Source organism: Ovis canadensis, chromosome 18 (genome assembly GCF_042477335.2).
Source record: "Ovis canadensis isolate MfBH-ARS-UI-01 breed Bighorn chromosome 18, ARS-UI_OviCan_v2, whole genome shotgun sequence".
NCBI classification, from domain to species: Eukaryota; Metazoa; Chordata; class Mammalia; order Artiodactyla; family Bovidae; genus Ovis; species Ovis canadensis.
Window position 1 is genome coordinate 71,134,409 of NC_091262.1, and position 17,256 is coordinate 71,151,664.

General features: G+C 40.2%; 1 protein-coding gene across 4 annotated transcripts in view; it reads left to right on the forward strand.

Moving 5' to 3' along the window:
* GOLGA5 (golgin A5) overlaps positions 1-16,878 on the forward strand; it is a 28,189-nt gene extending 11,311 nt beyond the window's left edge. For all 4 annotated transcript variants that reach the window (XM_069559706.1, XM_069559709.1, XM_069559707.1 and 1 more), the window contains exons 6-13: positions 427-630; positions 4,886-5,056; positions 7,461-7,589; positions 9,768-9,866; positions 10,596-10,821; positions 12,796-12,901; positions 15,056-15,119; positions 16,409-16,878. In XM_069559706.1, the coding sequence (XP_069415807.1) occupies positions 427-630; positions 4,886-5,056; positions 7,461-7,589; positions 9,768-9,866; positions 10,596-10,821; positions 12,796-12,901; positions 15,056-15,119; positions 16,409-16,489 (1,080 nt within the window). In that variant the 3' untranslated portion in view covers positions 16,490-16,878. The remainder of the gene's footprint in view (positions 1-426; positions 631-4,885; positions 5,057-7,460; positions 7,590-9,767; positions 9,867-10,595; positions 10,822-12,795; positions 12,902-15,055; positions 15,120-16,408) is intronic.
* Positions 16,879-17,256: the final 378 nt, after the last annotated feature.

The following is a 17,256-nucleotide window of genomic DNA, read 5'->3' on the forward strand; positions in this document are numbered from 1 at the left end:
CTTCCATTTGTTTTCTAATAGACTTTTTAGTTTTCTGTAGACCGTTATTCATTGATCAGTTAGTATCAGATCAGACCTGGTATTCAAGTGATCAGATTCACCAGGGTAACCGATTAAAAAACAGATTTCTAAGCCCAGTCTTGGAAATTTCTATTCAGTTGAGCCCAGGGAAGGCCTTGGTTGGCTGTTTCTTTTTTTTGGCTGTGTTTTTAACAGACTTCCTCACTGATTTTGATGCGTTGCCATGTTTGGGAACCACAGCTTAGAGTTCCAGTGCTTCAGTTCCTAACAAATGAAGACCTTTATTTTTTTTTACCTCCCTATTTCATGGGCTGAGCTAATAAATCCCATAAGATATCTAAATGGATGGTTGTAAACTCTCTCAAAGCAAAATGATAATAAGTATGATATAAAAATTTGCCACAGAGTGAGTTTGCTGCACGCCTTAATAAAATGGAAGTGGAACGTCAGAATTTGGCAGAAGCAGTTACGCTGGCAGAAAGAAAACACTCAGATGAGAAGAAGAGAGTGGATGAGCTACAGCAGCAAGTCAAAGTGCTGAAGTCCAACTTGGACTCCTCTAAGCAAGAATTAGCTGACTACAAGCAAAAAGCTACTCGAATACTCCAGGTGAGCCTGAGACGCACGTGTGTGAATGTTCAGGCAGGCCAGTTGACGGAGAGGCTCCCTGAAGCGCTTTGTAGATAGATCTGTGGGGTGCTTTGTTCCTTTTGGCTGCATTGGCTTACTTCAGGTGTCTTGTTCTTCTTAGAAATATTATAAAAGAGATGAAATGTTTCCTGCTCCCACCACTTTTGTCCTTTTAAGAAAAATATTCATCCTTCCACTACCTAGTTCAGGTCTTCAACCTGTCACCTTAATCACCATGATAACATCAGTGTTTGTCTTTAACAGTTATTCGATTCTCCCTTGTTGATTCTCTTGAATTTTTCAGAGCAATTGGCCTAGGCCTCCTCCCACTCTCAGATCTCCTCTCCCACCTTTCCACCTTCCCTTTAATTAATTCAAGACTGTAGTTTTCAACTTCTCTTTCCTTTGCCTTTCATATCAGAGGGAAGACATGTCCTTTTATTTTTTACCCCCCTTGGGTAATTTTTCTGCCTGTACTTTGATTCCTTCCGCCTCATTTAAGCCCATTCTCCATCAAGTCTGTCCTGTGTCTTCCTCTGTGTCTTTGTCTCTGCTGCCTTCTTCTGGCTCAGCTTGGTCAAGAGCATGTGGTTACTTAGTAGAAGAACAAAGACCAGATCGTGAAACCCTAGTTACTACCTATGGTGGAAGAAACATCGCTTTTGGCCCTTTTGATCACTTTGGTCCATTTCTCTGTCCTCCTTCCTTTTAATGCCAAACTTGTCAGAATTAGGGCTTCCCTATTGGCTCAACTGGTAAAGAATCCGCCTACATTGCAGGAGACCCCAGTTCAATTCCTGGGTTGGGATGATCCACTGGAAAAGGGATAGGCTCCCCACTCCAGTATTCTTGGGCTTCCATGGTGGCTCAGCTGGTATAGAATCTGTCTGCAATGTGGGAGACCTGGATTCAGTCCCTGGGTTGGGAAGATCCCCTGAAGAAGGGAACAGCTGCCCATTCCAGTATTCTGGCCTGGAGAATTCCATGGACTGTATTTGTATAGCCCATGGGGTCACAAAGAGTTGGACACGACTGAGTGACGGGATTAGTGTTCTCTCTCCTCCATTTTAGAACTATTAACTTTAACTCCTTCATGTAATTTCTGTCCCCACTTCATTTCTGAAATTGTCTTCTCAAAGTCTTTAATGACCTAAATATTTTCTGTCCTATTAGTTTCCATCCACTTTGATTTTGGTAGAATGTGTTGACCCTGTGAACCCTCCTATCTTCTTGAAAGTCGCCTTGTAATTTTACTTGTACGGCCTCAGCTCTGTCTTCTCTTTACTGCTGTTTCTCTTGGGCGCTCTTCTTTTGTCCTCTTTTGCTATTCTTTCTTACTTTGCTGTTATTCTTCCTTATGTTGCTTTGTCGTATACTCTTGCTTCTATCACTTGATGTGACTTCAGCATGGCTCCAACTCTAACTTCCTACCTGGTTTCTAAATGCCTGCTGTGCTTCTCTACTTGGGATATGGTATTGCAAACCCCAAATCAGCTTTCCCCTCATTCTCCTGTTTTGGTAAATAATATTGCTGTCTTCCTAGAAAGTGAAGCTTGAAACCATATTGTCCTTTTGACTTTAGCCCCTGCTTGCTATTGGCTGGGAACAGCTTTTTTTTTCTACCTCTATGAAATATCATATCTGTCTCCTTCAAACTCTTCTATATAATTATCTGTGTTCAGTTCAGTCGCTCAGTTGTGTCTGACTCTTTGCGACCCCATGAATCGCAGCACGCCAGGCCTCCCTGTCCATCACCAACTCCTGGAGTTCACTCAAAACTCATGTCCATCGAGTTGGTGATGCCATCCAGCCATCTCATCCTCTGTCGTCCCCTTCTCCTCCTGCCCCCAATCCTTCCCAGCATCAGAGTCTTTTCCAGTGAGTCAACTCTTCACATGAGGTGGCCAAAGTATTGGAGCTTCAGCTTCAGCATCAGTCCTTCCAATGAACACCCAGGACTGATCTCCTTTAGGATGGACTAGTTGGATCTCCTTGCAGTCCAAGGGACTCTCAAGAGTCTTCTCCAACACCACAGTTCAAAAGCATCAATTCTTTGGCACTCAGCTTTCTTCACAGTCCAACTCTCACATCCATACATGACCACTGGAAAAACCATAGCCTTGACTAGACGGACCTTTGTTGGCAAAGTAATATCTCTGCTTTTCATAAATGTAATTTGTTAATTTATTTAAAGGGTTCTTAATTGAGCTCTTAACTGTTCACTTGCACTCTGATAGGTGCTGAGGATACTGAGCTCAAAAGATGTGTCCTCTTTCTTAAGGGAGCATTTGATTTAGTGGGACGACACTGAGGCAATTGATATAATGAAATTATTGATGCAGCACTGTGGGAGCTTGAAGCAAGAAGCCCTTAACAACTGCCTGGAGATGTCAGGGATCACTGGAGATCTGTATGAAGAGAAACTTGAAGGACGAGTAGGAGGACTCGTGATCGAGCAGAGATTTCAGATAGAACAGCCTACGCCAGAGTAAAGGGGGCCCAAAGGAACACAGTATGTTTAAGGGGCTACACCTAGTTCTCTGTTGCTAGAGCAACAAGTATTAGAGATCAGGAGACAGGAGGGAAGACTCAAAGACAGCCGATGTCAGATTGTGGAAAACCTTGCCTACCAAGCAGAGAAGTTTTGATTTTATCCTGTAGGTGATGGTAGGGGGTGAGAGGTGTTAGAGAATTTGAGCAGCCTGATCAGATTTGGGTGTAAGAACTGTGGCAGCTGTGAAGAGGTGAGGGGAGAGCTGACATCTAAGATGGCATCTAGGATGATTCCAGGTTTCTGGTTTGAGTGTTCCCCTGTACTACCAAAGGGAAAACAGGAAAAACAGCAGGTTAGGGTTGAAGAGTATGATAAATTATGGTGAGTTTGCAAAGCTGATGTGGCATTGAGATGACAGTATCAAGAAGGCCATCAGAAATGCAGGTCTGAAGCTCAGTAAAGAGATCTGCTTATTAGCCACATGGAGGTATGGAGATACAGATCTAATCCTGTTTGTTATAAAAAATTTGAAAAATGCAGAAAAGCTTGCAGACATCACCTGTAATTCTACCACATAAAAAGGAGAAACTATTTTTGATGGAAGAGAGTATTTAAGGTGAAGGAACCAATGGTCCTTGCTGTTACTGGCCTTAGATTACAGCACTTTTTCAACTAGTCTTCCCACCTCAAGTCTCTTCTTCCAACTCATCCTTATACTAGGGATCAACAAACTTTTTCTGTAAAGGGTGAAATAGTACATATTGTAGATTTTGAGGGCTGAATCTGGTTTCTGTCACATGTTCTTTGTCTTGTCTTTTTTATAATCCTTTGAAAATATAAAAACCATCCTTAGCTTAGTGGGCTGTACAAAAAAAGGTCACAGGCCAGACCTGGCCCATCAACCATAGTTTGTGAACTGCTGCCTTAAACCACTCCCAGATGTCCCCTCCTCAAACGCATCTCCGGTCATAGCACTTCCTTATCCACTTCCTGGCAGTTGGTTTTAGACTGCTAAATAAAATTCGAACATTTTAGCCTGTGATCTGAAGGCCCCCCAAAATTGGTCCTAACATGCTCTCTGACCACATCTCAGAATACTTTCAGGCTCTCATGCTTTGGGGTTTTTATGCTTTGTCCCCTGTTTTCTGTACACCTTTTAAAATCTTAGCCTTTTTCCAGGACCAGTAGAAGAGCTGTCTTTTGAGTAAACTCTTCTCTTCTCCAGAAGTGGTTTGTCCTGCTCAGAACTCCGCAAGTAATCTTCCTCCATCCAGCCTTCTCGCAGCTTGTGTTTACTGCCTTCTGTTGGATATTTGCCACTTCTCTTTTATTGTTAAGCAAAGGGTACTATCTGGAGTGAGAGACATTATTTTTATCACACAGAACACTTAGCATAGTTCGAAACCCACTGTAGATGCTCCATGAATATTTGTTGAGTGGAATATAATGGGAGGGGAAAAAGCATAAGAAAGAATGAAGAGAAAGTTTGAGAATACTCTTGTTAATAAGTTTTCAACAGTGACGTGGTCCTGGGGACTACAGTCCAAGAACACTACACAGCAAAGCTCTGTTTCATTTTTATCCCTATGGATTTAACATTCTGTGGACTTTTTCTGATAGAGAATAAAATTGAAATATTCCCATCGTGGTTTAATTGGTGTGTGGTAGATGATATTCAGTGTAGAAGCTAATCTCTGCTTTGCTTATTTATTTATTTATTTATTTATTTATTTATGACAGTCTAAAGAAAAACTGATTAATAGCTTAAAGGAAGGATCTGGTTTTGAAGGCCTAGATAGCAGTACTGCTAACAGCGTGGAGCTAGAGGAACTTCGGCATGAGAAGGAAACACAGAGGGAGGAAATACAGAAACTGATGGGTCAGATACATCAGCTGAGATCCGAGTTACAGGTAAGAATCATCACAGTGCAGCTTCGCAGACAGCTGTTTACCCCCAGGTATTAGTAGTTTGAGAGGTGACAGCTTCTGTATCTGGGGGGAAGGGTATTAGTAATGTGTGAAACTGGGGATATTAGTTACCTGATAGAAGTGAATCTAAAGCAGCAGGCTTCTTGTCCATTGGTCGACTTACAGTTATAGGAATAAGAAACATAGGTCACCTGACTCATTCATTCAACAAATACCAAGTATTTGCCGTGTGCCATGCATCTTCTAGGCTTAGAGTTACGCAGGGAACCAGACAGAATGTTTATTTTATGGATCTAACATCCTAGTAGTTAAAAACAAAGTAGATTTGGGTTCACTTCTAAAACAAGGGTGCTTTCTAATATTAGGATGGGCTTAGGGTGATCTTTCATAGTTTTCTTATAATTCACTGTTTATGTGTAATTAATATATTTAATCTAAAGGTAAAATTGGGCCACTTATTTATCTTAAACAAGGGTCTTTGACACAGGAGGGGCCTCTGAGGATGAGAAAGAAAAAGTATGGGATAATGAGCCTTCTGTTTGTTTAAAAAAGAAAAAAACTGTCTGCCAAGAATGTTTATCATGCATCAACTTAGGAAATTATTGATTTTTTAGGATGTACATGAACAACAGTGAAAAGTGTGGAAGTGATAAGAATGGGCTGGCTTGCCTAGGGTATAAGCTTGGCTGTCCGATCTAGGTGCAGATCCTGTATCCAGGCTTTGGCTCCTAATAGATCTGTTATGTTGCAGCACTGCCCCCTCTCACTGAGCCGTAGTTTTCTCCTCTGTAAATTGCAGATGAGAACAAGGTTCTATGGGGAACCTATGTGTAAAGGGCCTCATGTTGTTCCTGACACATAACAGGCTCAGTAAATAGTAGCTGCTGTTATTTCTGAGTTTTTTTCTTATTATCTTTTAAACTGTAGGATTTTTTTTCTATAAATAATTTTGAATTCCAAAGACTTCAGTGCCATGAATTTGAAATTGAATAAACACTAAACTTTTGGATATTTTCATGTATATTTTTCATATATTCCATGTCTTTTTGGTGAGGTGGAAAATATGATTTGTTTTAATATCTCATCCCTACCCCAGCATCACTGATGACACTGACACATCTCTACCCTTTCTCAAGAAGTTTATGAAACTGATAATAAGGACCACAGTATTGGGTCTGGCAAAATGGAAGAATGGCTGGTAATTGTAGTAGCTGTCATTTGCTGAGCACTTATAGTGCCAAGCACGCACTGAGCACTCGACGTATATCCTTTCCTTTCTTCCTTCTTTTAACCCCTTGAAGGAGATGACAGATTCTCATTCTACAGTCTGAAGAAATCTAGGTGTGGAGAAGGAAAGTAGCTTGCTGTGACTCGTAAGGTGGCAGAGCCAGGATTAGAACCCTGGTCTGTCTCATGCCAGACTCTGTACCCTTAACCACACTGCCCACCTCTTGAGAATTCGTCTGATTTAGTCAAATTGATAACAAAAATTAGTCTACTTTTTACTAACCCTGAAAATGGTAAGGAAAAATAACTTATTGCTGTTTCCCGCTACGTCCACACAGTTGTGTGAAAGAGTATTTTACCTTGATTATCTGGGAGTATCATTAATCTATCAGTTATTTCCAAATGATATGTGAAGTGCAGAGTTTGTGGAGATGAGCATATATTCACAGTGTACCAAAAGATAAAAAGCAAAATTGAGAAGCCAGTTTTTGTCTCATGTAGTACTATATGAGTGGACTTAGGCTTACCCCATAGGGGGAAAATACAGAAACCTAAAGCAGGGTTCTTTGCCGCTGGTGGATTTTGCAGACAGTCTAGAAGGTGGTTTTGTAATTTGAAGAAGTGAGAATAGTGACACCAAAGAAAGAAGTTAGAAAGAGAAATATGGGAAGATGTGAAAACAGAGAATAGTAATAGAGCTAAAAGAAAAAAAAGAAAGTAATATGGTAATCTCACGATATGAGGGAAAAAGTTATATTTTTACTGTGAGTTGATTTCTGATACCCACACATATACAAAAACTAATTATAATCTACAGTTTTAGGGGACTAAGGCAGTGAAGTCCTTCTTGATGTTATATTTCTATTTCTCTTGAACTTGTTAGCTTTTGAACAGAGGGAAATCTCCCAGTGAGCCGCAGTCTGCTCATGCGCATTAAACCGGACGGTTTCTGCCGCAGTGTCATGTTCATTTCTCCCGCCGTTTGCCGTGTTACATAATGAAGGGTCAGTTTATGTGCTCCTTCTAGGCTGTGTCTGTCTCATTCATCTTTATCCCTCCAGGGCCTGCTGAGCCCCGTTTACGGCACATAATGACCACTCAGTAAATATTGAGCCAAACAGTTCATTATTGCTTTCACATGTAAGGTTCATCTTTTTAGGATATGGAGGCTCAGCAGGTGAGTGAAGCAGAATCAGCAAGAGAACAATTACAGGATCTGCAAGACCAAATAGCTGGGCAGAGAGCAGCTAAACAAGAACTAGAGGCAGAATTGGACCGACAGAAGCAGGTACGGATTCTTGATTGAGGATTCCCAAGGAAGACTGTTCACCAGCAGTCATATGAGGTGATTTCTAGTAAAGCAGCTTACTGAAATTCTTAGAGCTTGAGCTCAGAGGTCCCTCCGACCTTATTACTAACCCACCCTCCTCATTGTTTGTTTGTTTTAACAGATGAAACTTAGAGACATAGAATGACTTTGAGATTTGCCTAATATCATTCAGCTAATTAGAGAACAGAATCCAGGATTCCTGTCCCAGAGTCCAAAATTCTTTCTACTGCTCTGTCTATATTTTATTGTATCTTCTTGTCAGAGTATGTATGTTAGAACACTTAATGACATCAGTTGATTTTCTTATTTTACCACATTTTTACTTTCTGGAAGCAATAGTAAATTTTATTTACTAGAAATGGAGATACGACATTAGTGCCATTATAGACTCCTCTTTCTGTTTGAGAAAAAAATGCTTGTCACAAGCTATTTCTACAAATCATGCTTAAAATTATATTTCATTATTCAATTAGCAGTTGTCTGCTCTCCAAGCCAAATTATATTACTTTAATGAACTTAGATGATAGTTTCAGTATTAGCAGAGCTAAACATGTTTATAGCCACATTTTCACAATAAGAATCTATATTTAATATTCATATTTATAATTTACTGAGTAACATTATTATTATAGGTACTTAGTATACATTATCTTATTTCATCTTCACAATGAAATCACTATGCTTTTCATTTTACGAAAGAGAAAGCTGTTTGTATATTTCTCAGTACATCACTTATAACATTTCCAGCTTTGCCTATTTATATTCTTTTTAAGAATTTTTTCATTAGGATTTATCATTTCTGAAACTGGTTCTGTTCTTAAAGATGTGTATGTTTTTATTATGAAAGCGATTGTTTCCTGAGTAGTAAGAGAAAAATTCACTGAGTAACAATCTGTAGGGTACATCATAGCCTGTCTTAGATAATTTAGTTATAAGATTAGCGGTCCTTCCAGAAATTGCATTTTAATTTACTTAAGTCTATATTAAAAGGCAAGAATTTGATGTTCTTGATGGTTAGTGCGATAACTTTCATGGTTTTACCACTCCACCCCTAGTGCCCTTTTCTAAGACTTTTTTCTAAGGGAGTTAAGTAGAGGAAAGTGGAACTGAATGTAGCTCTAGGCTGTTTATTTAGTAATCAGATGTTCTGGATGGGAAGTACTTAAGCTTGGGATCAAATAGTCCTTAAAGTAATTTTAGTACTTTCAGCCTTAAATTTTGTGCTAGCCTAGAGCTTAAAAGAAACCAGCAAACCTTGTAAATTGCAATTCCCCTACCTAAATACCATCCTCATTTTTTCTTCTCACTTACCTCAGTTTTCTCAACCTGAGAAAACTGCAGTGAGCAGGTTGAGTCCATATCCCGTGTGCTTCTTCATTCAGCTCCCTTTGCTTTGCTTTGTCTGCAGTTAAGTAATGCTTCTGAAGGTGCCTAGTTAATGATTTACTCTTTCTTCCCTATCATCGCTTTACTCTTTAATTCTGACCTGACTCTTACTGATTGTGTCCATTGTACAAACTAGTTTAGTGCAGTTGTTAGTGAATTTGGAGGTATTTCTTTTTTTCCCCTCTCTCGTTGTTTCATCAGTGATGGAACAAAACAGTTGCAGGATTCTGCCTGATAAAAATAAGCCCCTGAAAAGCTGCTCAAAATCATCAGGGAAATGCAGATTGAAATCACAGTGAGATTGCACTACACGCTCCCATAATAGCCACTCTTACAGAGAGCAGCACCTAATGTTGGAAAGGATGTGGGAGAACTGGAACTCTCTCATCGTCCTGTGGGAATGCAAAATGGTACAGGTATTTTGAAAACCATTCAGAAAATAGTTTGGCAGGTTTTCTTCCAATATGTTAGGCATTCACTTATATGATCAAGCAGCTCTGTCTCTACATAATCTACCCAAGAAAAAAGGAAACATATGACTAATAAAAACCTGTGCTTAGATAGTCCATCACACACAGATGGCTACATCATGCTGAAGGGTTAATGTTTCATCGACTCTCTTGAAGTCTGTTCAGCATATAGGCAGCATATTGCTGGAGTGCTTACTTTGTGTCGGGCACTGTTCCAGGTACTGGAGATGCCATGGGGAGCACTGGTTTAGCTTTTGTTCATTTATGCCTCACTGTGTAGGAATTCCACTACATAGAAGAAGATCTGTATCGAACAAAGAACACATTGCAAAGCAGGATTAAAGATCGAGAAGATGAAATTCAAAAACTCAGGAATCAGGTATGAAACAGTATTCACAACTTGGGAAAAGGTATCATTGTAAAACATATATATTTTTTAAGGATACATTAAGACTTTCCCCCCCAACATTTTCACCTGAGTCCTATTTTTGGAGTCATGACATGTTATTCTACAACCTGATACAGAATTTTCATCTAATACCATTTGACTCTGCATTTGCTCTATTCTTCAGCTTGCTTCTTATACCAGTATATTGTAACCAGTCACCCGAGGAGCGATTAATTACTCTAGAGTTTCATATCTTCTAACCTCATTGGTGGTTTTGCTGATTGCCAGTATTATAATTGTGGTTTCCTAAGAAAAATCCAATGATAAATCTTCTTACTAATAGGTCTTTCATTAAAGTTACTGACTTTTTTTTTAGCTGAAAATGCAAAACATAAAAAATAACATGTGCCTCCCACTCACACGCACTTATACATATAAAACCAAAACAGAAGTTTCACAAAATAATACCCTATGTGCTACGCCCTCTATGTACTACTCTGTTCTATTGTTGTTTTTGTAAGTGGTGACTGTGACCTGCCAAACTGATTTCCTGACCCCCTGAATAACAGTTAGAAAATCACTTCTTTAGATGGTGAAAGAATGTAGAGTTTTGAGGAACCGCTGAGTGCCATGGATTCCCTGCGGGAATGCGGTAATGTGGTCTCTGCGTTCTGTGCCTCTCGTTTGCTACAGTAATCTTATGAACACCTTGCCTTTCAGCTTACCAATAAAACCCTAAGCAACAGCAGCCAGTCCGAGTTAGAAAACCGACTCCATCAGCTGACTGAGACTCTCATCCAGAAGCAGACCATGCTGGAGAGTCTCAGCACAGAGAAGAACTCTCTGGTCTTCCAGCTGGAGCGCCTTGAGCAGCAGATCAACTCTGCTGCTGGAAGCAGTAGTAATGGGTCTTCTATTAACATGGCTGGAGTTGACAGTGGAGAAGGTGAAAAACAGGGGGGCATGGGGTGGGGACTCTCCAGGGAATATTTCATTGCTTTAATTTCCAACCTTGCCAATTCAAACATGATCTGAAAAGTTACAGAAAGACATTTTTGTTTAAAAAAAAGTTTTATCCAGCAAAGCACCTGCTTTTCTCCCGATGTGACTCTTGGTCTATATGCTGTTTGATGTGATCGTTAGGGAACTGGACAGCAGGCTGATTAATATCCCTCCCTCGTTTGGAACCTGGAGAAGAAGGTCCAAGGACACTTCACAGGCTGTCAAGGACAAAGAATTCACCTGAGAGGGGCTTTCTGGACCCTTAAAGTAAAAGTTGCTTTAAAAAACCATAACTGTGAATATTAAAGTTAATATATAGTCAGTCACATGAGTATATCCATGCTCTATAATTTAAGTAGAGAAGTGTATAGATTCTCAAAATACATATTCAAGAAGAATGTTGAAGATTTTAGTATAAACTTCAGTCAAAGTGCCTACTCAGTATCAGGTGCTGTGGCAGAAATACAGTTGTCAGCAAAAGAGGCCCAAATCTCTGTCCTGTAGATCTTGCATTCTGGTGTCATGGGGGACTGCAGGGGAGGCGACATACAGTAAACAAGTTATGTGAGATGGTGATGCATGCTAAGACAAAAGTTAAACCAAAAAGATGGACAAGGTGCCAGGTAAGGATGGGGTAGTAACTCAAATAGGGCGGTAAAGGAAGACCTCATTGAAAAGGTGGCATTTTATTGAAGTCTCAAAGGAAGTAAGGTGGTAGACTATGAAGTGATGCAAAAGAAATATTCCAGGCAGAAAGAAGAGCAGGTGCAAAGGCCCTGAGGCAGCAGCATAACTGGCCCAGAGCAGGGGGCAGGGCAGCGGGAGTAGGCTGAGTGAGCGGGGCAGACCTCGGGAGGAGGCTGTTGAGGGCTGTGTCAGGACTTCCCCTCTGAATGAAATAGGAAGCCATAGAAGGGTCTGGAGAGGGTTGGCTGAGCTGGCCTGTCTGTTTTAACAAGATGTCTCCGGCTGCTGTGCCAGGAATAGACTGCAGAGAACGAAGCACTGAGGCAGGGAGACCAGGGAGGGGCCGTGGTGGTAACCCATGTGAGAGATGTTGGTGACTCAGACCAGAGTGGGGTTGGTAGGCATGAGTTCAGGATTTATCTGAAGGGAAGCAGATAGAACTGCTGGCAGATGAGATGTGGAGTTTGAGAGGAAGGAGTCAAAGTGTTTGGAAAGATGGAGTATGTGCTTAGGCCGGGAAAACTGCAGGAAGAGAAGGTTGGCAGCAAGGGAAGAAGTCAGGATGATAGTTTGGGGCGTGCTAGGTAGAGGTGTCCACCAGACATCCACATGGAGATGGAACGTGTACTTGGAGGAGTCTGGAGTTGGGAGAGGCCCGGGCTGGAGATACAGATTTGGGAGTTACCAGCTTTGTAGCAAGAGTGCGCAGCCTCATTTTTGCTGGCCCAGGAAGAAAGTGCCCATTAGTGCTACCTCTTGCCAGTACTTGGTAAATGCTAATTTTTGATCATTTCATAGGAAAATAATTTTCTTAGTTTTTAAATTTTGACTTTTGTGGATATGGAAGTTCAAATATTTTAACTTAAAAAAAAATGTTTTCATCTTCGGTTATATCGCTTAAAAGTTGGCCTTAAGAACTTCTTCTACATGTAATATAATGTATGAAAGGGAAAGTATTAGTTGCTCGATCATATCTGACTCTTTGTGACCCCATGGACTGTAGCCCACCAGGCTCCTCTGTCCATGGGATTTCCCAGGCAAGAATACTGGATTGGGTTGCCACTTCCTTGTCCAGGGGATCTTCCCAACCAGAGACAGAACTCGGGTCTCCTGCATTGCAGGCAGATTCTTGGCCATCTGAACCACCAGGGAAACCTGATATAATTCAACTATAATTTTGTTAGAAAATTGATTTGGTGTCTGTACATTAATTATTTTCTTATTTAAACAGGCACACGTCTGCGAAACGTTCCTGTTCTGTTTAATGACACAGAAACTAATCTGGCAGGGATGTATGGCAAAGTCCGCAAAGCTGCTAGTTCAATTGACCAATTTAGGTAAGCCGTGCCAGTATCAATGAGCAACTGACCGTATTTTTATAACATTTTCCAGTGGCTTCATAGTGAGTCCTGTCCAGCAGAGCTGATATAGTTATTCATTTATTTACCTACTTACTTAGTTTACTTCCACACCACTTGGCTTATGGGATTAGTTCCCATTTCAGGGAACCCACACCTCCTACGGTGGAAGCATGGAGTCCTAACCACTGAGCTGCCAGGGAATTCCCAAGCTGATGATTAAAGTGATAATTACCTTACTCCTGTCATGAAATTTCTTTAACAGGTCTGCCAGTGCCTGTATTTTATTGAAAGCGATTAACCCTGGCCATTTCTCTCCTTTCTATAGTAAACTCTATTTTAAAATTCATTAAGTTTCATTGAGAAAGCCTCTGTCCTGTGAATACATCTATTTGAACATTTTCTCTCCTTTATCATATGATAAGAGTAAAAGATGCTATATATACAAATGAATAGTACTGATTTTAATATATACTATATAAATAGCATAATTTATATATATATATGTGTTATATATATTCATAAAAAAACCTTTTTATACTAGCAGTCATCCACCTTATAAAGAAAATGTTTTGCCAGTGTATGTGTATCACCTTGAGAAAGTTCATGTCTAAATAACGTGCTAAACTCTCTGGCCTTTTAGTTTTTGTAATTAACATAGTTTAAATGAATTGTTGCACAATAGAGCAATCTTTTCTTACCTTTTTGTGTCAGAATGGAGCTATGGTGTTAAAAATAAGGGGGATGATTTACTAATTTGAATTCCTGAAGCTATGGGTTTTGGATGCCATAGTTACTATCTCTAAATTATTGAGCGCATCTATTTCAACTATTGAGTAATTCAACATACATATTAATGTTTAGAGAATATATATGCAAGGCATTGTGCTAAGGATAATGAAAGAAGCAGAAGGTCTTAGAAGAAAGGTGTACTTGTACATGTATTTGTCTTAGGGAAAAAATGTTGCAAAAAGACATGAGCAGTAAGGGCTGAATGTCATAATGCTTCCCACTCTTACTTGAAGTGTTTACCTGGGTTTCTGTAATTTTGAACCTTTTACAAGTATACTGCTGCTGCTAAGTCGCTTCAGTCGTGTCCGACTCTGTGCAACCCCGTAGACGGCAGCCCATCAGGCTCCCCCGTCCCTGGGGTTCTCCAAGCAAGAACACTGGAGTGGGTTGCCATCTCCTTCTCCAATGCATAAAAGTGAAAAGTGAAAGTGAAGTCGCTCAGTCGCTCAGTCATGTCCGACTCTTAGTGACCCCATGGACTGCAACCTACCAGACTCCTCCATCCATGGGATTTTCCAGGCAAGAGTACTAGAGTGGGGTGCCATTGCCTTGTCCATACAAAAGCTCCCAGATTAGCTATATAGAGGTTAATTTCAACTAGACTCTTTTTTCCTGTTCATGTGTTCACACTTGCCTTAGGTTCCTAAAAGACAAATGATTGCTAAAGGGACTAAGTTTGCTTTCTGCAGCTGTAGCTGAAGAGAAGGGATAAACAAAATAGATCTAGCACTTCCCTGGCTGCACAGCGCATAGCAGTCCATCTGCCAACGCAGAGGACAAGGGCTCGACCAGAAAGATTCCACATACGGCAGAGCAGCTAAGCCTGCGCCACAAGTACTGAGCCCACGTGGTGCAACTGCTGAAGCTCATGTGCTTACAGCCTGTGCGCCGCAGCAAGAGAAGCCGCTGCAGTGAGAAGCCCTGGCAATGCAACAAAGGGTAGCCCCCACTCGCCACAACTAGAAAAAGCCCACGCAAGGCAGCAAAGACCCAGCACAGTCAGATAAATAATTAATTTTAAAATAATTTTAAAATGTTTTATGAAAAATAAATAGATCTAGAATATTAATATCGAAAAAGAATTAAGAGAAGTAGCTTGTGGTAAAAGTTTAGCAATTGCCAAATAACGACAAAAGTATTTGTTCACTACTATGATATTTTATATGCTTATTACAAGTAATCATTTAACAGTCTACTATAAAACAAAATTAATCTTTCTCTTATGGTGGCCACGCAGTTTAAATGAGTAAAGTTTTAAAGACAGAAAACACGAGACATTATCACAGAAACGTGTTTTGAGTGTAACTCTCTCCTCTCTCTCCACCCCCACCCCTTGCTCAGCATCCGTCTGGGAATTTTTCTCCGAAGATATCCCATCGCGCGAGTTTTTGTGATTATATATATGGTAAGTAAGCTTGTTTGAGGAAACAGTGCTGCATTTGATTTTTAACTTGTTTTTTTCAGCTGCTCATCTTTTTAACTAAATATTTAGCAATCAGTTTTGAAAGCGTATAGAATTCATCTCTGACAACTTTTTTTCTTAAAGTTTGCAAGTAAAGTCAATAATTCATTATGTCTAAAAAATAAATTGCTCAAAGGCTTTTCCTATAATAAAACTGTAGTGCAGTTTAATAGTTAACCTTTATTTCTAAGCCCCTCGAATGATAAAAATATAATGCAAAACAATTGACTTCATTTTTTATCTTGAAGTAAAGCTTATTTCTGTAAATTCTGCTTTATTTCCTAAAGAGATCTCAAAGTTAGTGTATATTCTTTTAGATTTCTTATCTCTAATAAGATGCTTACCATAGTTTGGGTTGCTATGTCTTATCTTCTGTGAGCCTGCTAATTGTTCGGAGTGGGGTTGTCTAAAAGTAGTTGAACTGAATTAAGACGGACAGTTTTCTTGAGAAGAAATCAAAGCACAGCTAGAAATTCCCTTGTGTCCACTAGAGGGAAGAGTTACTCCTTCAAATAAAAAGTTCTTAATATGAGAGGCACGGGTAGTAGAGCAAAAGGAAGAAAAACTGAGTAACATCAGAAAGGACTCAGAAGATGCCCACATCTGGGTGGGGAGATCACAGGTGCCCTCTGGAACAGGAGATGCGATGTTGCCCATCTGGAGTGCAAGGCTCTTCGTCATGGCACCTCCTCACGTCAGCACCACTGTGGGGGAGTTAGTGAAAACCGGTCAGCAGGTCCTATGCTGGACCCTGAGTCAGCCTCTGAAACCTGACACTTTATTCCCATCTCCTCTTCACAGATCGTGGCTAAACTTCCTCTCAAAATAGCAGCCATAACTGTTATAACAGAGACCCTTTCTAACCAACGTCATGTATATCTAGCACTTTCAATCAGGCCATCTGCCCTGTATTTTAATCTCACGATCGGTTAGTTGTGTGTACATGTGCGTGTTATAAGTGTGTTCACGACTTTGCTCCTCAGCTGAGAATGCTGTCGGTATCGTAGCTCTCTATCACCTTTCATTGCACTTATTGCTCACTTGAATGTGCGTTTGTTTCTTCCTTGTTTCTCCAGTAAGCATGTTCTGAGTGCCTGCAGGGTTGCAGACACAGTAAGGGCAGGAATACAGCGACACACAAGACACGCTTCTGCACTCCGTGCACTGCACGGTGGGCCTTTGGGGAGGGTTGATTTACTGGCTAATCCGTAGGTTGTTTTTTCTTTCTTTAGGCTTTGCTTCACCTCTGGGTCATGATTGTTCTGTTGACTTACACGCCAGAAATGCACCATGACCAACCACGTGGCAAATGAACTGAGCCTGCTTGATTCAGTGATCAACCTTTCTCCAGACTGGGGATCTGCGGAAGGGTCACTTGCCTAAAATTCCTGAGAGGGGTGTGCAACATTATTTTATCACTACAAGTATTGAACTTTTTAAGTTATTATACAAGTACTCTGCTACCCAAATTTTCCTCTGATTTCCTTCAAATGGTAAGAGTTTCTGAAACAAAAATAATTTAGCAAGCTCAGCTCTACTTTTTCTGAGGTCAGCGGCACGGTGTATATATGTACACACAGAGATGCTGGGGTTGGACGCCTCTGTACAGGCTTTCTGTATTTTAGGTGACACTCATTATGGATTATAATCAGGGAAACTAATTGTATTTAGTGATATAAATAAAATGTTTTCTTTTTGATAATTCAGTCTGCCTTGTATTTTCATATATTTAACTTTGCAAATGTAGATTTACTTTTTACATGTTAAAGACCTGATTGGTATAAATCTTTTTATAAATATGTGAATAAAATTGACTGTGCATTTTTCTTTTTCAAAATAATAGTTTTTCATCCCCATTAAACAAGGCCTTTCCAGATGGGCATTCATGAGTAGAGCCAGAAATCAGAGCCATTGTCACTTGGAATTGCATTGGTGGTTTATACACTCTTTCCTCCTTATCCCCACCCCACGTGCTGTCTTCCTTTTATTTTTCTTTTTAAAAAGCAAATAGTTTCTTTTTAAACTTTTTTTTTTTTTTGGCCAATCAACAGTGTGGTGACAGTTTCAGGGGACAGCAAAG